Source organism: Dermacentor albipictus, chromosome 3, assembly GCF_038994185.2.
Source record: "Dermacentor albipictus isolate Rhodes 1998 colony chromosome 3, USDA_Dalb.pri_finalv2, whole genome shotgun sequence".
In the NCBI taxonomy this organism is placed as follows: domain Eukaryota; kingdom Metazoa; phylum Arthropoda; class Arachnida; order Ixodida; family Ixodidae; genus Dermacentor; species Dermacentor albipictus.
Genome location: NC_091823.1, coordinates 23405762 through 23430364, shown reverse-complemented (window position 1 = coordinate 23430364; position 24603 = coordinate 23405762). Strand labels below are relative to the sequence as shown.

The 24603-nt window shown below is 44.5% G+C and overlaps 1 protein-coding gene and 1 long non-coding RNA gene across 2 annotated transcripts in view; one reads left to right on the top strand and one right to left on the bottom strand.

The window, feature by feature from the left end:
* The window catches only part of LOC135903909 (uncharacterized), a 38798-nt gene extending 28219 nt beyond the window's left edge, over positions 1 to 10579 (bottom strand). The window contains exons 1-3 of the mRNA XM_070534861.1: positions 10369 to 10579; positions 6498 to 6721; positions 4443 to 4567 (exon numbers count right to left, since the gene is read on the bottom strand). Coding sequence (XP_070390962.1) covers positions 4443 to 4567; positions 6498 to 6721; positions 10369 to 10404 — 385 coding nt within the window. The 5' untranslated portion in view covers positions 10405 to 10579. The remainder of the gene's footprint in view (positions 1 to 4442; positions 4568 to 6497; positions 6722 to 10368) is intronic.
* The window catches only part of LOC135903894 (uncharacterized), a 224876-nt gene that overhangs the window by 194175 nt on the left and 6098 nt on the right, over positions 1 to 24603 (top strand). The window contains exon 2 of the long non-coding RNA XR_010564948.1: positions 22133 to 22251. This is a non-coding gene — a long non-coding RNA (uncharacterized lncRNA). The remainder of the gene's footprint in view (positions 1 to 22132; positions 22252 to 24603) is intronic.

The following is a 24603-nucleotide window of genomic DNA, read 5'->3' as shown; positions in this document are numbered from 1 at the left end:
GACAATGTCTTGAATAACGAGAGCGAGACTTTTCTGCGTGATATCCATGCGCCAGGAAAAGTGAATTTGTGACAGCAAGATTCTCTATCGACATAAAATAATAGCAAAAGAAATATCTGAAACGTCTAAGTTGAAAGAAGTGACCTAAGGGGTGCCCGACAGAGGTGTTGGCACGAAGTTAGATTAGATGTATTGAGACGAAAATGTATTGAACCAATAACCAATAACAAAGCCACGTGCAATAACCATTCGCAACAATTTCTATACTAGCACATTTTCAAAATTATTGTAATCGAAAATTGTCACACTTACACATGCTTGTAATTTTTGAAATTGTTTGCCAAGTTATATAAAGTGAAATGTTTATGTAACTTTGTCTCAATCGCACGATGTCGCCATTCTGGATGTAAGGGAAAATAACTTGACGCTACTAGCGGTGATGCAAAAACATGCGCGGTACATATAGCAGAACATGCTTATAGCAGTGCCGCTTACGGGATTAACAGCTGGACATATGGATAGGGTGAAGGTAAGGCTGAGGGCGCGGCCTGACGACAATGACTTGAGAGTGGCGGTCGTCATCGTAACGGATGGACAAAACAGCCAAAAGGTTTCGTGATTTGATGCCCTGTCAAAAGTAAAGATCAAGTTCTTGCTGGACAGTGTCATAATAATCGCGAGCATCTTTAGGAAAATGTATAATCTTTCAGGGCGATTGTATTATGGTGTGTTATCGAGTGTTCCGCCTTAATGAACGTTATTGCATGCATTGTATAACCAAATTTGTGAGCAACATGTGTCCTTTAAGTGTCCCAGTGCTACACAATTTACGGGGACCAGTCTCATTGATATTATTATATTTACTATTTCGAGCCTCTTAAAAGATTGGCGGACCCCCTGCATATGTGGAAATCGATTATAAGCGAAGTTTGATGTTCACAGCAAGTCTTCACTTCTCCTTCTTCATTTTTTATGTAGTTGAGTGCTTCTGATTTAATGAACGTTCTGGTTGCGCTTCGTTCGGTTTGGTTTTCCGTTACTGGTGCAAAGATTACTTGACTTCTTTCTCCCCACTTGGTTGCTTCTGTTGGTAACTTTCTTATGTGTAGCCGGGTTTGATCTTCAAATGTTTAATGGCCAAGATCTTGTTCACTTCTCTGCAGCTCAACGCTCTTTGCTCAATGCACACTATGGTCACATTCTGTGCACTTCTATTCTTTCTCAATACTCGGTTGCTTTTGATGCCGTGTTCTCTCCTCCTTTGCAGCTGACTTCTTCAATTTTCTGTTCACGACTTCTGTACTTGTTCTGCTTGTCGATATGTGCTTGGTTGTTACCTTATTTCACCATAACCTATGTCTAGCGCACCAGCACAGTGGCACATGAATGAATGGCACTTGAAAGATGCTCACATATACCCAGTGTCACATGCCTACTTGCACCTACCCGGCTAGTTGTCTGTTCACACGTATACCCGGAGGTACATGACCAGGTGCACATATCAAGTTACCGAAGTTGTCGATTTCGGCATATACCCAGTGGCAGGTGCCCAGTGCCCTAAGTTTTATAATCAGCGAGGCGCCGGCAGCGGCAACGGTAGCAACAGCGGCGGCAACAGCAGCCCGCACCCTCACAGTGTTATTTGTTTTGAACACATATACACATATACACAGTTTAAAGGAAAGGGAAAGCGACGAGCAGGCTGGCAACTGCCGCCGGAAGGTGCACGACGCCTGCCTACTCTTCTGAAGGGAGGTGACAGCAACACAGAAATGGAAGATAGGAAGGAGGGGAGGAGAGAGGAAAGGAAGAGCAACAGCACAAATCTAAAGACTAAAGTAGAACACAGTACACTACGCACGTCGTTCTGCCGAGTTTCGACTCTGCAGCCGGAATTAAAGTGAGGAGCAAAAGGCAAAAAACACCCTATTTAAGAAGTTCCGCTCAAGCAGTGAAGGAAGAGTGCGAAGTTAGTTATGTTATGTTTCTGCACTAGAGCGCAGAAGTCTTTTGATTTACTGCGCTAGTCGATGACAGTGTTTGTAAGGTTAGTTAGTGGCCACGTCAATAAATTAAATGTCCAAGATTTCTCGCCCGCGAAGCTTTAGCGTGAGCCGGTGATACGAATGACTTAGAGAGAATATGAGGTTTTACATGCCAAAACCACGATCTCATTCTGAGACATGCCGTAGCGGCGAACTCCGGAAATTTGGACTACCTGGGGTTCGTTAACGTGCACCTATATCGAAGTACACGGGTGGCAGGAAAGAACTGCATCTTCAAAAAAAAAAGAACGTATCTTCTACATGCGTCACAACATTTAAGAGAAGCCAAAAGTAGGGAGAACTGACGACGGCTCTTAATTGTTAACCACATGAGCACAATGCAAAAAATAACGACTTTGATACTCCTGGGACGTGACACCAGCTCTTCTGAGCTTGATTGGTTGGTTGCAAAACTTTATTGAGGTCCTGCAAAGCGCACGTTAGCGCGCAGGGGCCGAGTTCCGCGTCGGGACCATCAGGCCAAGCCTGTCGGCCGCTCCGCGGGCCTGCTGGACGACCGAGAGTTGGTCGGCCAGGAGCTCACTGCGGAGGGCCGCCTCCCCCGCTAGCTGAGGCAGTATGCGTATTGTACACGTAGCCTTGCACTCCCACGGCATGTGCGCCAGCGTGGCTACGTCCCCGCATGCGGGGAAAGCGTCGTTGGGGAATACCTCGGTATAAATTGCGTGCAGGGTGCTGAGATTAGGATAGTGTCCGTCTGTAGTAGTCTGAGCGTAAAAGCTTGAGGCCTATTAAGTTTGCGGTGAGGGGTTGAGGACACTCTTCACGCGAGGTAAAAATGCCTGGTAATTTCGTTGTGCGTAGTGGGCGCGTCCCTGTTCTCCGCAACCTCGTTGTCGCCGAGCCGTTGCCCGCCACCGACGCGGTCGGTTAGCGCGCGCGCGTCCCCGTGGCCAGACTGGTTGAGCTTGGGAGGAGCGCTTTTGCGGACATTTGGTGACCGCACCGACACTGCCTCCGACTGCCGATTAAAGCGCTCGAATGTTATAAGCTTCATAGTGGCCACCATGTACCATGTAATTAAATGCATGCGTTCTGTTCTAGGTGTCAGAACTATTGAAATTACAGAAAGAAACTAATCGTTTATTTACTGTCTTCTTCGAGTAGAAGAAGACGATATGGCGAATAATAATAATGTGTTGCGTGTTTTGGCTGTTCAAAACATCTGACTTTATATATGTGTACGTGGACTGAACTAATGCACAGAATAACTTTGCGACTCATGTACTGTTGGACCGTATATTTTTTATTCATCCAGTGTTCTACTGAGTGTTATATTTTGTGTCGCTATTCTCCCTTTTTACGCAAATTTGTTTCGTTTGCCAAGTGACAAGGAGTAGCCGGTGCCACCATAAAGGTGCCAACCTCTCCTAACATTCACTTCAATAAAAAAATAATAAAAAAAATAATAAGATGTTTGTATATAAAACACACAGATACAATTGACAGAGTGAGAAATAGGGAGGAAGCAGGCTGGCAACTGCCACTGAGAGGGGCAGAATGTCTGCCTATTTTTTCGGAAGGAAGGAATAGAAACTGAAATTGAATATAGGAAGAATAGGAATATAAAGCGAAGAAGGAAAAAATGGAGGGGGGGATGAAAAGCAATGAATAGTACAAAGCAAAGGAACGACAGGCATATAATGCACCAGCAGGAACAAAACAAAGGCACATAAACAGAAAAAGAAAACGCGCAGAAGAAAAGCTGTGCAGCGCACAGCGTTCGCTCACTGCACAATTTCATAAATAGAAATTATCAGCACGCCATTTTCCTGTAATAATTTTTCGATGTCGCCGATGCGAACCCTGGTGACTGAAAGCCGGGCTGGCGCCTGCCGCTCACTGACCTTTATTGCTCTACAGAGAAACCGCGAGGTGCAGATGAAGGCGGCGGCTTAACAGGACGATAACGTTGGAACGCGGACGACGAGGACGGCATGAAGAAGGCAGCCATGTTGAGAAGGACTCAACCTCAACATCAATATCAACATCAACGTCAACAATTGAATAAGCTGGAAACACTTCGTGAGTTTAGATATGTGGGTCTCTAGATTTTATCGACGCTATTTATAGGTTTATATAAGGGTCGAAGCTGCGGTCCATGAACGTGTTCCGCGCCGAACTTCGGGTATGCATTTAAGGATGCCAGACTTTTCAGATTATTTGTGTGAAATTATTCATTGCTCCCCCGAATCCTCGTACTCCATTAGATTTTTAAAGCAAGGAAGCTCTAAAAGGCTGTGAAAGATCATCGTATCCTTTTTGCACGCATATTAACTCGATATTTATTTCTCACATCATTTTTTTAATGTTCATTAGCATGTTCCTATGACCACAGTAAAAGAAGCAAAAGGAAATAGTAAAAGATGCACTCACCTTTAACACCCGATCGATCTAGAATGAAGTTGTCTGTCCGGTTCAAAACAGCTTTTCTGGTCAGTACATCTTTTATTGATTCAAAGTCGTTCAAAATAACAATATCTTTCACTCCTACTTTTAGCCTAGAATGGGAGATGAACACGATATGCTTGAATATTATTCGCTCTCGTATTTTCCATCCAGGGCAAATACTGGTCCAGCCTAACCTACCACACACAATGGTACATATTTCGAACTTTGTGTTTTTTAGACAATGCCATGAAATGTTTAGGTAGGCACTCCTGATTTTTTTTCCTTTGGTTAAATTCTGTAAGAGACATTATTAAGCTTTCTAGCAACAGATTACGTGGAAATACAATGCTCCAATAAATTGCATAGCGTATATTTCTACACCTTGCCTCAAGGATCGCTTGAACCCTATTGGAAAGTGTTACATTGCAAATGCGAGGAACTTTGTACCAGCATACCAACATAAAATTTCCTGATATGTGACTGCCTGGCCTCAAGGGTGCACCAACGCAGCCAACGCAGTAGGCTTTTTGTCAACGTATTTGTCCTAAGTGGTAGGCTCTTTGCCAGAATAATTTTCCTCCAAAGCCAGCCTAATATAACTGCATGGACATACATTTTAATAAATGCATTTCTTAACGTTTCTTAGCATACCGTCACCGAATATCCTGAATCTGGCTAGCTACTTGACTTCGAAACGTCACTTTGGTAAAATAAGGGGGAAAAAAGCGAACCAGGAGGCTGCGTTACAGGCTGCACAACTACTCTAGCACCAAATTGCATTACCTGTAAAACGAAAAGAAAGCTTACGTGTAGTTTCATCCTACTCTTCTTGCAAAATCATTTTAACGGCATGAACATATGAAATTTCTTCTTTTGTCGTGCAAACTAAACCTCAGACTTTTAGAGGATGCATTATTAGTGGAGCTCCTACCTAAATACAACTACTGTGCTGCATTTGATTAGGTTTGCCGCGTTTAAACAAAGAAGTTAAAATCTAGTAACCGAACAAAGGGGATTTTCATTTTATGGTACGAAGCTATTATTAAAATTCTTGAAAATCGCAAAAAGAGCAACAAAAACTCGTGTATAAAGCTTGCTGCTCTTTAACACAGCAATAAATATTAATATCACAATTTTGTACACTATACCTACTAATACATATAACTTGGAACAAGCGTATTTGTTTTTGTTTATAAGTCGGTTCGAAATATAATTTGTCAGTACGACTTTTGCGAAACCACTGTATTCGATGTAATAATGCCATGTAAGCTTTAAGTGCATACATAACAGTTGTCCTCTAGAAATGTTCTAAGAGATTTAGTTTACAGAAGTGCGATATCTGTTTTTTGGGGCAGAGTTACGGGTTTGCAGACTCGTGCTTCTATTTCTTTATCGTGTTCTGGCTATCTGGTTAAACGTTTTCGAGGTCCTAAATCAAAATGTTGCTTCCTGCAACTGTTAGGATTTAACTTTCTTTTTGAAATGCAATGAATTTAATTCGAATTGGTCCTGCCGTTGTCTCTTAATAGCAGTTTTGCATTGTACATGTATTTGCGGAGGGAAATCGAAGTTAGCCTCGACCTACAGCGTCCTCGTAATGCCCACCGTAAAAAGCGAGAGTGCAATTGGAAACGTATTCCAAGAACTACACAAGAATGTACAAATATTTAAATTGCGAATGTATGCATCGTACTTTAGCATGTATCATTCCATGCATGCTGTCATGGGCAGCAGATAAACAATAGCCGATAAACATCGTAGATCTGTTCGCAATAAAGATATAGAAACTTTAGTTAACGTCATACAGCATAGTAACGCCGAAAAGATATCACACAGTTATTCATCAGACATGACTTTTGCAACAATTGTCCTTGGTTACCTAATCCGAGAAACGATTTGTAGCCGTTCAAAAATACATCATAATTTTCATTCCAAATTGAGCCGTATAAAATAAAGGATGTCTTTCTTAACGTGAACGAAAGCTTCAGTCAGTGATCACATGGGTGTGCTCTTTCGGCTGCTATTGAAAGTTGAACCAACCTGAACACCGGTCCGTGCTGTTTTGAAATTTCCAGGCATCTTTTGTAATCGAAATTTCTTGGTCCGTACGGCAAGTGACCGACCAATGGGAAGCCTCGGGGACCTGGCGGCAGTTTCTTTCCCTTAGGAATGCTAGGCTTGTTCATGTTCGATGTGATGACGGCAAATAGCAAAAATGAAAGCGCTATCGATAAAGATAGATACAACCAGTTCAACGAGGCCATCTGTAAAAGAAATCGTTCATTATTAGGAAGTAGCGGATGCTTCATGGGATTGCAAAGGTCAGAAACATGAACGGCTGTAAGGACATTATTTTGAAATATAAAACGTTTCTTATTTGATTACTTCTTTCAGAGAAACAGCACGGTGTAGAAGACTGGTTCAGGCAAAAGTCAATGAGCTGCGATAAAAGTGCTGTAAATGCCTGAAAAAGCCGCATTCCTTTTGCAGCACAGAAACAGTAAAAATCTTTTTTTATTGAAACGAAAATAAAAGAAAGAGACATAGTCGCCTTATAATGGTGACGGCCAGTCTTTTTCTCACAGCGGAAACAACAATATAAATATATGTAGGAAAATGAAAAGAAATCAGTTGATACGGTCAGAAATCCACAGCACTGTCCCATACGCCCATGAACACAACAGTATTAAAGTCAAATGCAAGTTGCACCTCAATGAGTTCGTAAACAAAGTCACAAACACACACAAATGGTCGTTATGTCGGCTGATGAGGAGTTACGTAGTGTTAAAATATTCACGCACATAAAAAAAAGTATAACACGTAATATACAAGCACTATTAAATACGAATAATAGAAGAACGTTATAGTAACATCGTGTGATTATTCAGTGCAATACCTAGTACTTGTTAAGGATGTCTGTTTCTTCATAAAAATTTTCGAGTGCGTTCAATGTTTTTCGCGGTGCTATTTTCGATGGCCATGGGCCCAGGAATAATGCGAGTGAGAAAGGCCGGTGAGAATCCGTGGAGTTCTTGTTCTAGCTGCCGTCTTTGCATCTAGTATATGGGGCATTCGAGGAGTAGATGGCGAACACCCTCATCGTTGTGGCCACAGGAGCAAGCCGGGGAAGGAGCATGTTTGATGCGATATAGGAAATGTTTGGTGTATGCTGTCCCAAGGCGCAGTCGATGAATTAGTGTCTCGGTACTTTTAGAAAGTTGTACATGCGGCTCGTATTTGAGTTGACGGTCCACTTCGTAAAGAATTGATTCCTTAGTGGTTTCATTAAACCATGTTGACGTACACAAGTCTTTCTTTAGTACTCTCAATATCCGTTTTGTGTCCATTGCTGATAAAGGGATGAGTTGAATTTCTGCATCTTTATGGGCCGATTTTGCCGATGAGTCCGCTAGTTCGTTACCTACTATACTAGCAGGGCCCGGCACCCACTGTAATATCACTTCATGTTTTCTCAATACGCGCCTACTTGTACGAGTGCTTGCACCCGTGATAGTTACATGTTACGTCGGGGTGGAAATCATCCTTATCTGTACTGAATTGCCTTCGTCATTGAAGCCCTATCTTTTTCTTATTTTCACTATGCTCCTTTGCAGCCATAGTATTTTACTGTCTTTTTTCCCGTGTGTTAAGGTAGCCGCTATTACTAACAAATGGGCTTTATTATTGCTCTGGAAGGTTAGAAGTCTGGATCCGTTTCCAAAGTGCCCTTTCAATCTTCAATAATTGCTGGTATATCTCAGCCCGGCTATTCAACACAGCACATCTACACTCATTCTAGTTACGTTAGCCCGCCCTTCAGGTACGCATACGTTGTTGTCTGTACAGCGGAAGGTCTCTTGCGGAGCGAAGAACGCCAACACGGAAATTAAACAACGATGATAAAAGCGCTATATTTGGAGCTTGAGGTCTGCATTCCACAACAAGATAAATGTGACTACCTTGGGAAGTTAAGAGAGATCCGATGTTTGGTAAAACCATTGAATTCGTTTTATATAAAGACGTCTCCCAACATAGCTATGTAAGGCAGTCACAATGCAACAGCGGCAGCAGTAAAGTGAAATATTGAGTCTTGAATATCCCACTATTTAAAAAAATGTAAACATTCTTCTAAGCACTATTCCTTGCGTAATTGTAAGATGTCCCTTCGCGTGCGTCGGTATTGCTATCGCTAATAACGAGAACATTAAAATGCACACTAATCGTAGCGCAAGTTTAGTTGAAGCTCGTACATCACTGTCTATTTTCTTCGTGGTAATGATACCACTCCTTCGCATGAAGCCGCGATAGGCCTACATATCCCTTGGCTAATTGTTTGTGTGAATGTCGGATACGTTAGACTGAAATTGAGTTGAATTGAATTGGCTTTTAATTCTCTTTCAACCAAACGGGGGTAGGCTTAGACTAAAGGCATACCACCTGGCAAAAGTCTCAGCCCCCGTAAGCGGCAGGTTTGACAGCGGAGAACACACGTATGCATAATTATGCAAGTTACAACTGACTTGATTATTGCGAAAGAATTATGGGAACAATGTCCATTGTCAATGTATTCATGTGCCTTCAAATTTATAAAGCAATTTACAGCACAGCTATGTACAAATAAACCTTTCAGATTCCAATTATGTTCTAAAATTATACAAATTAAGTTTTTGTAAATATAAACGTTATAGAATTTATAGAGCATCATAAAGAAACGGCATGTTCACAAAAGAACTCACACATATTAATTGGGTGCCAAACAAATACAAAATAAAATGAAGAAAGAAAATAGGCAACAGGGCATTTGATGCATTCAAATATACATCATCATCGTCATCATCAGCCTGGTTATGCCCACTGCAGGGCAAAGGCCTCTCCCATATTTCTCCAACAACCCCGGTCATGTACTAATTGTGGCCATGCCGTCCCTGCAAACTTCTTAATCTCATCCGCCCACCTAACTTTCTGCCGCCCCCTGCTACGCTTCCCTTCCCTTGGAATCCAGTCCGTAACCCTTAGAGACCATCGGTTATCTCCCCTTCTCATTACATGTCCTGCCCATGCCCATTTATTTTTCTTGATTTCAACTAAGATGTCATTAACTCGAGTTTGTTCCCTCACCCAATCTGCTCTTTTCTTATCCCTTAACGTTCCGCCTATCATTCTTCTTTCCATAGCTCGTTGCGTCGTCCTCAATTTGAGTAGAACCCTTTTCGTAAGCCTCCAGGTTTCTGCCCGGTAGGTGAGTACTGGTAAGACACAGCTATTATACACTTTTCTCTTGAGGGATAATGGCAACCTGCTGTTCATGATCTGAGAATGCCTGCCAAACGCATGTATGAATACAAAAGACAAGCGAGAACAAAGATACTGCATGAAATGATATCATGTCGATCCTGAAAAGAAAATATGCAAAATTGTGTTGATAACAACAAAAACAATTTAAATGGCTGCAATCATCCAGGATTCGTTTTCACAGGTTGTGCACTATTTAATAAGAAAGATGTATTGAAGTCAAGATGGTTCTGACACCAATCGTTCAGCTGACATAAACCCCTTTCTATGTTACGGGCTTACGTTTCCTCCCGCACAGCGTGACTACGTGCATCATAACAAACAACTTTCTTGCAAAGATCGGTAGCTGTGTTGCACGTGTGCATCTCATGAAGCGCCATAATATGTCCATCGGGCCGTGTGAAGTTCTTGATCCTTTGTTTAGTGTAGATCCTTCGGGGGGTATTGAAAAACATCACTAGTAGCACCACATTCCGCACAAACTTAACTTTAGGCAACCCATCTGCGAGAAATTTCTGTGCGTATCGTAACGAACTGCACAATATGTCTTGAGGAGGAGCGCTCGCATTACCGCGTTTGTCGTAGCGGCGCTGCATGCGACAGCAAAGCGACACTATACCTGGAGGATTGGCACATCAGTCAAAGTCGAGTCCATGGTGCCCGTTTGGCCTAGCAAGATGCCTTACGCAATTTGAAATGTCCACCGGGCTGGCAATAAACGCTGCGCTGAACTAAAGGATAGCAGAAGTGATCAGAGATTTTCAAAGGCGTGCGTCGCCGTTGTTCCAGCGAGAGAGAGACTAACGCACGCGGCTGCGCGATAGTACGTCGAGATTAGAAAGAGTGCGACCTATCGAACCAAACACAATGCGAAAGAGCTCGTACTGCGCGGCTCTTGATACGCGGCGCACCCCAGACTCACTCTCTGGACGATCAAGAAAACAGGCGGCACGCAAGGTTCGAAGGACGCGGTTAGAAGGCAGCGAAAGAATGGCAGTTTCATCCGAAGGCGAAGCATGGAAAGCAGAAGCAAGATTTAGCGTTGTGCTCGAGCTTCTGGCACGGTATTAGTGGAGGAAATATCACGTGACGCAGCACAAAAGACGCTGCTGCGGCGCAGCAGGATCAAGTGCCCTGGCAGATTGCAGGCGCGTCACAACGCCGGCGCGATAAGAAACGATGGCAGCGGCTGTAACCGGCATCGCACCTTGATTTTGCACAAGGTGACACTGATGGAAATGCTTTAGAGTTTGTTGGAGTCCAATAAAAAAGGTAGATTTAAGTTAAATTTCACTCTCCGTTCTGCTCAGACCTGTGCATGCACCTTGTTGCGGTATTCACGCAGCTCCTCAGCCGGAACGGTAATGTGTGAACAAACAGCGCTCGTGCACGTCCAATTTAACGCCACTGAGCGATCCTTAGAGTTTTGCGCTGCGGGTAATGTTTTCGAGTTTTGCTGCGGGGTATGTTATCGTAGTTTGCGATTAAATTGGTGTCGGTTTTATTTTTTTGTACAGTTTCTACGCTAGCGTGTTGGCTGTAGATTGGAATCATTTGGACGGTATTGATGAGAAATCAAGGACTCCGCATGTCACTGACGCCCTGCGCGACGAGAGACCGAAGCAAGCAGCTGTGACCACCAAGGCCGGCAGGCCCGCGCAACAGATAAGCCCAATGGGGGTGACAGAGATAGAGAGATAAATAGATAGACAGACAGACAGACAGACAGACAGACAGACAGACAGACAGACAGACAGACAGACAGACAGACAGACAGACAGACAGATAGATAGATAGATAGATAGATAGATAGATAGATAGATAGATAGATAGATAGATAGATAGATAGATAGATAGATAGATAGATAGATAGATAGATAGATAGATAGATAGATAGATAGATAGATAGATAGATAGATAGATAGATAGATAGATAGATAGATAGATAGATAGATAGATAGATAGATAGATAGACTGGTGAGACGGCCTCCGAGAGCGAGACGGCGGCACCCGCACGCGCGCGTCACGCGACTGCCTCACCGACGACAACCCGTCTCCTGCCGCGGCGTCGGGTTGCTGTATCTGCTCCGTCGAGGCCCACTGGTGACTTGGGGTTGAAGTGACGCCCTCTCTCCTCACGCAACACCTGGCGCGCTTGCACGGTAGCAGATGTTCTGTCGAGGGAGGCACATGACATAGCGTCGCAACCAATGGGAATTTAGGTGCCGTATCGCTGCTACAGACGCGGGCTTTTTCGCTCAATGGGCCATTTGATGCTTTCGCATCAAAAACCCGTGAAGGCTGTTCACTCAACTAAAGTTCTATGCTTTGTCTCGTCCTTAGCCCTGTTTTTTATCACCTATGCGTTAAGTGCCCTTTTGTTTACCGTTCCTTAGAAAACAAAACAAAGAAACATTGATTTAATTTAAATGTAATTACTTGGGCTTGCTATTGGTACCTGCAATATGAAAATTTTCACTGAACAAAATAATTGGTTCAGATAATGTTCAATAAATATAGATTAAGTTTGTTTGGAGCACCTTATTTCTTTGAATTCATTTGTTCTGAATAAAAAATGAGTAGCACAATTGAGATCATGACGCAATATCTTTGCAAAAGTCGAATATAGTTGCTATGGTTGCCGTATTATGTTAAATGGCTGAATACGGTAGCTCTGAATACTTCCTTTTCGTACAGGCAGGTTCGGAGACACACTAGTGAAAAGTTTGGCAGCATGCTACACTTCCGTAGCACCTGAACGTGAAAGCATGCTGCACACATCAGACTTCTTGCAAGATATAATGAGCCGCAGTGTGAAGTTCACGTGCGGCAAGCCGTTGTCTGCAAACTTCGGCCTCCTCTCTACGTTGAAGTCTCGCATCGTCACATTGCTGCTTCGCAGTTTGGCTTCTACTGCTCGTTTTCGACGCTTAGCTGCGACTGCGCGCGCTCTTATAGCGGGGTCAGACTCGCGCCAACGGCGTTTCTCTTCCACTCTGTGGTGCCTCCTCTCAGCAGGGGTAAACAGGACTCGCGGTCGAACTCCTTCATCTCGCCGCTTTGCACTTCGCACCTCGTTCCTTGCTTGGCGAGCACACTCGGCCGTAGCGTACTTCCGAGGAGAGTATGCGATGCTTTATCGATGGTTCGGATGCTTGGTTTAAGCTTGTTCATTTATGAAACGTATGCTGTTCTGTGTGTTGTGTGGGTGAGTTCAATGAATCTATGCACTCTTCGCTTCACTTTCCTGAGCGCTTGTAGCCTCTGCCTTAAGAAGATGGGGGCCATTGCATCTTTTGCTCGCTTACGGGGGTATGAGCCATAGCTTACGAGGGTATGATCCATTGCATCTTTGCTTGCTTACGGGGGTGTGAGCCACTGCTACTGATGATATTCTTTGTACCACTCAACTAGATGCCGCGCTTTTAGGTATGAGCCATTGCAACGAGCGACTTAAGGCTTTCGCCTTAATAAACTTCAATTTTGGGGTAGTACAGATGTTGCGTATTTAGAACTAGAACACACGTGAAGAATCGAAGCTCCGGTAGTATTGCTATACCTCAATGTTGATAAAGCTCTCTCTCTTCCCACCGCGTAGCCACGTTGAGTCGTTAAAGCTTTCCGTGCTCCGATTAACTCTTCATGATGTCCTCTACTCAACAGCCTACATCACACCCGCTAGGCCTGCATCCACTAGACATCATTATGGGTTGAATTTGCCTTCTTTTCACCACTACATCGCACCGAGCCGATTAAATACAATTTTTTGACCGCACATTATAACTATGGAATGCTTTACCTGGCCACGTTCTAACTTTATCGCCTGCTGAATTCCTCCGATTTCGCATTGCATGTTACTTTATTTTTGGTTTCCTCTTGTTCGCCATCTTTTATCCCATGCTCCCCGCTCCTTCGATAGCCCTTCAAAGATGCTGTGTATCGAAATAAATAAATAAATAAATAAGTAAATAAATAAATAAATAAATAAATAAATAAATAAATAAATAAATAAATAAAAACACATCGCATCATGGCGGAAGTAGTATTTTAATTGAATTATGGGGCTGTACGTAATTCAATTAACATAGGTGTATGTATACGTTTGGTCTGCACCACGTTTCGCTGCGTAGCGAAGACGCTCCTGTACCGCGCGACGCTTTTTTCGGGCCCAGGTGTCCTCCACGCTGAGTGCACGCTTTGGAGCCATTTTGCTGGTGCGTCTTAACGTGCTTCTTCTCCATACGTGGCCAGCACGCTGTAGAGACGACAGCTCCAAGCGCTCTCTATAGGGTATGGACAATTGTAATGTTTATACTATCACAGCCCCGCAGGCAACCTCCAACGCCCAGCACATGCACTTTTGTCGCATCACGTGCTATACGCCCAAACTACGCATCCCGTCCCACGGCGGCATCAGCCGGGATGGATGGATGGATGGATGGATCTTATGAGTGTCCACTTTGGAACAGGGCGGTGGGTTGCGCCACCAAGCTCGTGCTATTATACTGCCCAATGTCCTACCTAGGTTAAACAATGAAAGAAGAAAAAAAACCGCTATGAACTACCACACCCAAATTTTCTGATCCTCTAGTGCGAACTGTGCTTTTGTACGTCTCCGTCTTTTGTTGTTTCCCCATTTTTCTTCCACCACTCCTCCAATCGCCTCTTACTAATGCCTATTGCGTACATGCTTACTTTACCACTGCTCCCGCTGAACCCAAGGGCTTCAAGGAGGCCAGTGGTGCCTAAATCTACCGCTGGGTAGACGTCTTCACATTCTAATAAAACATGCTCCGTCGTTTCCCTAGCTTTACCGTAGATAGCACATGCTTCTTCTTCCTTCTTATATCTCGCTTTATCGGTGCGTGTTCTAAGGCATTCCGATCTCACTTCGGAAAGTAATGAGCGTCCCTTTGGGTTATCATAAATTATTTCTTTCCTGATTTCTTTTTTTCCTCTTAAGTAGTTACTTATGGCAGGTTTCTCTTCCATTGCCGCCACCTATGATATTATTTCAACCTCTCTGACTTTCCACTTGACCTTCTTTGTTGCTGTGTTTCCCACCCTACTGGCCGCATACTTGCTGCTAAGCTTCCTAGTTCTTTTCGTCCACTGTGTATCAATGTTTTTCCTGTACAGATACCTCAAAACCCTCCCAGCCCATTTACTTTCTTCCATATTCCTCAGCCGTTCTTCATACTCAATTTTACTGCGAGCTTCCCTCACTTCAAAACCTTCCAGCTCATATCACCCTGCACAGCTTCATTTGTAGTCTTCCCATGAGCACCCAATGCGAGGCGACCCACTGACCTTTGGTTCCCGTCGAGTCCTGATTGTGCCCCTGATTTAAAGCAAACCGCATTTCCAAAAGTAAGTCCTGGAACCATTACACTTTTCCACATACCTCGGAGGGCCTCGTATCTATTGTATCCCCATAGCGCTTTGTGCTTCATTATGGCTGAATTTCTCTTCCCCTTCACTGTTATTGTTTTTCCCTGTGTTTCCATATATATATTGCCTTCGTTTATCCATATACCAAGGTATTTATATTCTGTTACCCGAGATATTTCCTGGCCCTGTATCTCTAATGTCTGTTCGCTGTTTTCATTGAATACCATAACACCTGATGCAAACCACCATTTCTGTCTCATAACGTTATGCCTAGCATTCTTCGTTCCGTCGCTCTTTGTGCAGTCCCTTAACTTGTTCTCAAGCTTCTTTCTCAGTCTCAGAATATGTGCCCCGTATGCCAGCACCGGTAAAATGCGCTGATTGTACACATTCCTTTTCAGTGATAATGGTAACCTTCCAGACAGGAGCTGACAATGTCCGCCGTATTCGCTCTAACTCAATTTTAGTCTTCTGTCAATTTCATTCTCATCATCGCGGTATCCCGTGAGTAATTGACCTAGGGAAACGTACCTTCACAGACTTCACAGAAACGTACCTCCTTCACAGACTCTAGAGGCTGACTGGCGGTCCTGAACTCTTGTTCTCGTGCCCGGCTATGGATCATTATTTTTGTTCTTTTGTATATTAATCTTCAACCCAAAGCCGTCAACAGTTGCGCGTGACCTCACATTAGCTCAATGGAAGTCATCCGAGTTCACAAGTGCACGCCTTCAAACCCTGGACCCCAATTTACAGCTCCGTATTCCGCCCGAGCTTCCACGACGTGACTGCACCCTTCTTGTCCGCCTATGGCTTGGAGTAGCATTTTCAAATGCGTACTGCTTTCTTATCGGAATGGCCAACGGCCCACTTTGTGACTTCTGCGGATGCAATGAAACAATCACGCACCTTCTTTGTGAGTGCTCTCGTTTCAACCCGCAAATGGCAGTCCTCTCAGCCACCCCAGACAAACTGGACAAACGCCCTATGACAGAAAACAACATCCTTGGAAACTGGCCTACGCGAACATCAGCGCGATCCGCTATGAAGGCGCTGCTCCGGTACTTAAAAGACATGGGACTTTCTGACAAATTGTGACTGTACATTGTGTGACGCAGGATTGCTCGGTGACACTGCGTAACACTGGGAACGCCTTTGCAGGCTGCGTGACAGTGCCCACAGAAACAGTTCGCGTGTACGTGTGTTTGTGTGTGTATAGTTCCTCTTTTTCCTTTATGTTTTTATCTTTTTCTCTCTCTCACCTATATCATCCCCTTTCCCCCAGTACAGGGTAGCCAACTGGAGATCTCTGGTTAACCTCCCTGTATTTCCTTTGCCTTTCTCTCTCTCTCTCTCTCACCAGCCTGCTTTGTCCGCACTTTTGTATTGGAACTGAGATGAAACAGCGCGAAAAAGACGAGGACACAAGGAAACAAATACCCCAGACAAGCGCTGAAATTGAAATTGCCCGTTACTACAGTACACTCGATGTATCGATGTTTGAACATGCAACGCACAGCCCGCATCTCAAGACCTCTTGGACTGGATTGTTTGATCAAAAATAACGTACAGCGCAAAAGACAAGGACAGCGATCGACAACATACACAGCGCTGACTTCCAACAACATATTATTGCGTTGCCACATCGTGTGTATATATACAAGAAGAGGCATGCGCAGAAAATGTACGACAGTCACAGGGGCTGTCCTAACAGCAGGTCATTGAACTAAGAACATGGTCACCTGAAAAAATAAAATTTAAGCATTACGATTACTATCTGTTTAGAAACGCGACTTCACCAGGGGTCAGCGCGATTGAGGGCGCACTAACGCAAATACTGCCAAGTTTTCTGATGAAATCACCTTCCACAATTTCCCGGGTGAGCTGTGAGCAGTGTCTCGCTAAAACTTGCGTATCTTCAAGGAATGGCACGCAGCCGCAGTCCCGGCAATGGATGCCCAAGTGGCCTTGTACAGTGCTGCGGACGTCGTTACAATGCTTTCTTAGTCGATCATTCAAGCACCTGCCCGTCTGTCCTACATATTTACTGCCGCAAGACAGGGGAATTTGGTAAAAAAAATTATGGGGTTTAACGTGCCAAAACCACTTCCTGATTATGAGGCACGCCGTAGTGGGGGGCTCCGGAAATTTCGACCACCTGGGGTTCTTTAACGTGCGCCTAAATCTAAGTACACAGGTGTTTTCGCATTTCGCCCCCATCGAAATGCGGCCGCCGTGGCCGGGATTCGATCCCGCGACCTCGTGCTCAGCAGCCCAACACCATAGCCACTGAGCAACCACGGCGGGTGGGGGAATTTGGTAGACTACATTAGTTGTGCACGACACAAACCGTTTTCTGTGCTCTACAGAACAACAACTCTGATGTGATTTAGGCGCGTTTACACGCTTACAGAGCCTTGCCAATTTTTCCGGGGCTCTGTAATCTGTAGAACCTAATGCCAGTAACCGTTTGCCGAAAGGCTTTTATGTGCAAGGTGTCCCAGCTAATTTTAGCCAAAGGTAAAGAATTTGCAAATGCCGCCTTACTAGACAGAACACAGGTGATCTTGTTTGCCGTCGCTTGGAGATACTCAAACTATTTTTTTCATTCCTCGTAATTAGATAATTAGTCTTCATTATTTCATCAACTTCTGAAATATTATAATTAGATGAAAAAGGCAAATGGGAAAATTGTAGGCCGACATGAAACACTCCCGATTGCTCAGTAAGTGCTTCATAAAACTGTCATTCCGAGTGGGAAAGAATCCCGCAAATGCACGCAAAATTGTCGCGCGACTGGCCACTCGAGGCACTTTGTGTGCATGGTCAGAAAAACACTTTTATGTAGCACGTATCGAGCAGCATAAAGCTGTATCGGGAGTTTTTCATGTTGCTCTACAATTCTGCTATGGACACTTTTCATCTAGTTATAATATTTGAGAGGTAAATAACTAAATAACTAAGACTAATTATGTTATTAGGCGGAAAGGAGAAAAAATAGTTTGAGTATCTACAAGCAACGGCAAACAACATTACCTTTGTTTTATGCAGTAACGTGGCATGTGCATATCTTTAAAGTGTTCGTAAATTTAGCTGGGATACCTTGTATATATGACCCACATAATCTTTGAAAATCTAGACCGTTTCTCTAGTGTGTTATGTTGGTGAGGCTACAGCGTGGTCAGCGTAATAAGCTGCGGGAAATTCTGTGAAATAGTCATATTTTTTATTTGCTTATTTTAGTTATACCACCCCCAAGCACCTACTTGTCCGACATTTCGGCAATGTGGCATTTGAGATGAGCTTCAAATCTGAAATTTGCTTCTACCATTTTTAAAGTGCAGTGTTTGTGTAAAGAAATCTTTAAGCCGCGGGTGACAAGGCAGTTTCTGTGCTAAAGACTTTATTTTTCAGGCTGGACGATTCGTTTCCAAGGCATCGGCTGTGCATTATTCAACTCTGAGGCCAAAACTTCTACAAGTAATGTAACGAGCGAAATGACGCAGTGCCAGATATAAGCGAGTCGTTTTTTTCCCTGTCCATTTGTGAGGCTGCTATATCAGTCACTTGGTTGCTTTGAATCCTGCGTGGTTGTGGTGACGTCGCTGCTTCTAGGGATACCATCAATGATTTCTTCGTTGCTTTCCATTAACCACCTGATTCTGTGAACCTCTATATTTAGCATATGAGCCACGTCATCTCACTGATCATTACTGATGATCATCATTGTTATGTACGTCTCTTTTGTGTCTGAACGCTTGTCTAAACGAGCATAGCAATAAAGAATTGTATGCCAAGATAATGTCATTTTGTCAATAACAATTTATAAGCAATGTACATAGTATTCTCGTTCACTAGAGTATTGCTTCTTTCGGCGCAGACGCCACCGCCCTTAGAATTCGGGTGGAACAAAAAAACTTCGCAGCAATTGCCCAGCGCTGTTGCTGCGTGCTAGCTCTCTTCATTACATATGTGGCACCGCACTAAACTTGTGGCATACAATTTGGATATATTTTAACTAAGGTTCATGTCGTTAGAGGCGGATAAGAGTTCTGTGACATCTTTTCTGGACGAGTTGCGTTGCTGCAGTTTGATCGAGAGCAGGCTCTTTATAGCGTATAGTAAGGAGCGCGACTTTGCAATACCAAAACAATCAAAAGTGGGCAAAAGCATCTTTTCAATGAGAGTAAGGTGGCATATGCAGATTGCAAGAAGTTTATGGTGGTTATTAGCACGCTAAGGGAGGTGATTCAGGTTCGCTCTTCGGTGAGGCAAAGAGAGCCAATGTCGATACTTTTATTTGACAAGCGTGGATGTTCGGCCTTGTTCGTATGACATACTTGGGAACGGTTAAGCACGCAGATGACCAGGACGTGAAAGAAGGTACACACATAGCGCCTCTGTGTATCTTCTATCGTCCTCGCCTTCCATGCTCATACCCGTTGCTAACTTTTGTTTGCATTGTACTTGGAATCGCTTTGCCTGAAAGCACATGATGATGGCAACATAAGGGGGTTTAAACTTCCGTCAAGTGAAGCAAAGGTGCCAACACATGTCGCGTTGTGATGACAATAGTGCGCTAATGAACCCCGTATGCTGATCAATTAGACACGCAAAAAAAGTGTCCGAGAAATCGGATATATCCTAATATGAAATTTCAGCGCAGCTCTATGCGTGTTTTCAATTCGCGATACATTGAGGCAAAAAATTTGACACCGAAATCACCGCCTCGACTAGCAGTGGGCAAGTGCCGTCAGCGCCTTCGCAAGGTGGAGGGGCAGATATACGGTAACGCTGGCACGATGGGCGGCATAGGAGCCAGCTGTGGAAGACGACGACGAGAAACGCGCGAGCAGTGGCACGAGCACGTTCGCGCGGATACGCCGAAGGCTGTCGACGCTCGACCCACTAACGTGCGCCTGCAAGCTGCGCTCTCATACCTTTTGCCAGACAACAGGAAGTGTCATCAGCTAGGACAAAAGCTCAGGGCTCTTGCGAGAGCAGTGTCCTATCAGGGTTAAATTGCGTGAAAACATTCTGGCATAGTTACTTGTTTATCTTTATCGATTGACCGTGTTTCGCCGTCTAACATATGTTATCGCTCGGGACAGGACGCACCTGCATGTATAGGAAGTGTATTGGATGGTATCGATGGTTTTATCCGCTGTCCATTGTCACCGAACCTTGTGTAATCTCACTGTATGCGCGACGCGAATTGTGTGGTTCTTCCTGGATGACACGTGGGCACCAGCGATTACTCTGGAATGTTCCATGACTCCTGTATAAAAGCCAACGTGCTTCACCTGCTGATCAGAATTTCGACGATCGTCGACTGTGTTCGCCGCTACCGTTGTTCTTTGAGTGTAGCCAGTTTTGGAGGGCCACAGGTTCGCCCAATAAAACACAAGTTTCGTCATTCTCAGTTTTGCTGCTTTCTTCGCCGTCCCTACTACGTGAAAATACAATGAACGCAGATACCGACTACCTACCTTGGCGTTCCTCTAGAACACTAAAACGGTACAAATGAGTTCTGTAATAAAGAGCAAGAGACTATCAGCAAAAAATAAATAAACAAATAAGTAACAAAGTGGGAGGGGCGGGAGATTTCTGTTTTCGCTAGGGCAACGGCTTAGAACTCGTTCTTATTTTATTCTTCCTTTTCTTTTTCTTGTTTGGTCAAAGTCTAATACTTACTGCAAGTGCTACATATCACCAGGATGAATTTACAGAAGGCACACAGGTTATTTGCCAATTTGTCTGGGAGCAGCGCATGGGGAAGGACCAGCCGATGCAATTAGTTTCCGAGTGTTAGCAAACGAGTTGCAAGACTGGTTAAATATTGTTCGGCAGATAGCATCTGGTTTTATTTTTCTTCTAGAATAGAACAATTTTTTTTCGTGCAGTGATACAGCTAGGTTAGACTGTATGGTTCAATACGTAACTTTATTGTAGCTACAACAGAAGGAGCGCCTTATAATATGAATGATTATTTTAGGGAAATCGCTGTATCATATCAGCAGTTAAAGGCACGTATCCCTCTTCATTATTTAAGAGCTGTAACTAAGAAAAAGCTTTAACGAAAGTTTGCTTGACATATATTTTCCTGCCACAGTGTACAGAAACATGTACTCTGCTCTTCCAGCTCAAGATGCTTTGGAAAATCTAAAGATAGGCCCGCAAATCCTAGTATCGAATCATTCTTTGTTAAATTACAACATTGCCGGTTAGAAACGAGCTGAGAGAAAAAGCTATATTGTACCTTATACTAATAACGGCTTGCTGTGTGAAAAGCAGACAACAACGCAAATTTACATATCAGGACGACAAGGAAAAATTTCAACGACAATGTGCGACATTGTAGGAACCCGCCTAAGCTGCGGGAGGTTGTGGCTTCGATTTTCGCCGCCGTCAGGCACCCACTGGCTCTCAGATGAGCACAAGTGCACCCCAGCCTGGCGTTTGGCTTTCTTCAAAGGTGATGCGCTTGGGAAAGGAGCCTACGTTCTAACTTCCCGTCAAAACCCCTGTAAGCAAATGAAACAAAAAAAGGGATGTCAGAGATATGCTTAAGGAACAAGCTGAACCAGCCGACTAGGTGGCTTTTCTGGATGTTTGGATATCTTTCAGCAATTTTGATGCAAACACAACCTTTTGCATGCGTGTAGTGTGATCACTTGTTTTGTGGGATTTTATGGGGCTGAACAGGTAATAAATAAAACAAATGCGCTGTAGCGCAGTGGGCAGCTTGCCCATCTCCCAAATGCTCATTGGTGCAGTGACATGGACTCAGCACTTCTAATGTCGTTTTCGCCTGCGTCGTTGTCTTTCTTGCCCTGTTAAGGCAATTATCCTTACACACAAACTTGTCCAAATTTCAGTTATTGTAAAATGTGTGTTCAAGTTCTAGTCGTGTTCGTTTGGGTCCAAGTTTTGTTTATCTCCGCCGAGGATCGAATGACGGGGCGGCTGTACTTTTTTTTTCTTCGCTCTAGAAAGGTGGAAACGACGAGTCGAATTGACGACGACAAGACACGTCGATGACAACAGCGGTCATCGTTGGTCAATGGAATGGACGTACAGACAGGCGGACGGACGGACGGACCGACAAACAGTCAGTTTGGAGCCTTTAACTGATGTCACAGTAAAACATTTCATATATGACATGACATGATACGAGAAGAAAGGGGGTTAACCGAGGGGCCCGATTTTTATTAGTTGTATGATGAGAAGCCAACAAACACTGACACCAAGGACAACATAGGAGAAATTAATTGTGCTTAATAAATGAAATGAAGAAACGATAAATTAATGGAAATTAAAGTGGATGAAGAAACACCTAGCCGCAGGTGGGAACCGAACCGACAACCTTCGCATTTCGCCTTAGCTGAAGAGACCCTAGCTCCCATTTTTCTAGAATACTCAGCTCACAACACCGAAAGGAGCCGCATATGATGTCTCCTTACCGACGCCTCAATTTTCTGACAGCGGGCTTTCAAGATTTTCTGTTCGCTTCAAGACGACGCGCATTGCGCAGCAGGGCTTTCCAGGCTCTAGTCGAGTTCGTGGAGGACATGAAGATCTCCTCCCGCGTCTAGGTCCACATGGCCCGTAGACCAACCTCAAATCACGGTGCGCCGCGAACGTTAACTCTTCCCGTTCGTGTTGTTTCCGGCGCCTGGTCATGCGCCGCAATTGTCATTACTCTTCTCCTCCTACTATTTATCTTCTTTCTTCCCGAGTCCCTTCTCTAGACACATGTCGAGAGTTCTGAGTTAAAAATTTGAGCAGTAAACATGCCCCCCCCCCCCCCTCCCCCACCTCTTCCGATGACTTGACAAGCCCCCACCCTCGTCGATGGTACCTTTTATCCGCCAGTGGCGATTGGCCCCAGCAGAAAATTATAGTGCTGTTGTATTCACATTGCGAGTTATAATTGACCCTTGCGTCATCGATCGCATGGCAACATTCTCAATCTGCGTCTCATGAACAATTAATAGACCTATACAAGTATGTGCATAGAAGCCACTTCCGCACGTCATTTACGCAACGCACTTTTTAGGCCCTGGGTTAAAATCGAATAAGCTTACGTTCACACTCGTTGCTGTGTACATTGCTCCTTCAAGTGGCTTCGACTCTAAACGACTACACGACGTGCTATCAGCGACACCCGGCCCTACGATTCTCACAGGAGATTTTAATGCTCACCATCCGCTTTGGGGGAGCCTGAAGATGGACTCCAGGGGAAGGCGAATAGCATCCTTTGCCACACAGCACGACCTTTACTGCCTCAACAATGGTAGTCCGACATATTTACGCGGGCCTACCTACAGCAGCTGCCTAGACTTGACCCTGGTTTCTCGGCTTCTTGAAAGAAACGTGCAATGGTTTACAGACATTGAAACACATGGAAGCGACCATATTCCGACGTACCTGAAGATCAAGGGACTATCGAAATACTCCTCCATGACGCTCCGGCGAATTGACTGGTCGGCGTTTCGGTCGCACATGGAGGGAGTATGTCAGCAAGGGAACCCTTCAAGTCCGGAACACGAAATTCAAAAAGCCATGCAAGAGGCTACGCGTAGTTTCCAGCCTTTCCCGAAATATGCAGAATTTGAAGCAGAACTGCAGCGACTACGAGCAATTCGCCGGCGGGCTGAACGAAGATACAGGAGAACTAAATCCATCCATGATCTCCGAGAGGCAAGGCGGATGCAAAAGAAGATTCAACGTCGCATCGATGCACTACAATCTCAAAGATGGAAACGTTTCTGTGAGTCCTTGGATCCACGTCAGCGATTATCTCAAATATGGAGAACCGTGCGTGGGCTTCGCGTATCACCACAACAGCGTGTCCCTTTCAAAGCCCTCGCTTTGCACCAAGGTCGCAGCGAAATTGACATTGCTGAAGAATTTTGCTCAAGACTTTCCAGCTTGCAGTTCCAACGCGCAATTACACCATGTGCTACTCCTGTGCCACGGGATTCCCACATGGATGTAATTTTTTCGCTGGAGGAGCTTGAAGCGGCACTGGCAACTTGCAGGCGCTCTTCGTCACCTGGCCCGGATAGGGTTACCTATGCGGCGCTCGCCAATCTTGGGCAAACAGCACGACTCATGCTACTAAACCATTACAACGAGTCTTGGCGCAACGGTTTGGTTCCACGTGACTGGAAATGCAGCCGCTTGGTTCCACTTCTCAAACCTGGCAAATCACCGTTAACCTTGTCATCGTACCGCCCCATCGCTCTGGCCAGCTGCATAGGGAAAATAATGGAACGAATGATTTTGACTCGCCTGGAATGGTACCTGGAAAGTTACAACGTGTACCCAGATGCTATGGCTGGCTTCCGGCGTGGGCGCTCATCCATAGATGTCATCGATTTGGTTACATTCGTTCAGAATCAAAAACGCCGGAAACGACTCACTGCTGCATTATTCCTAGACATAAAAGGCGCCTATG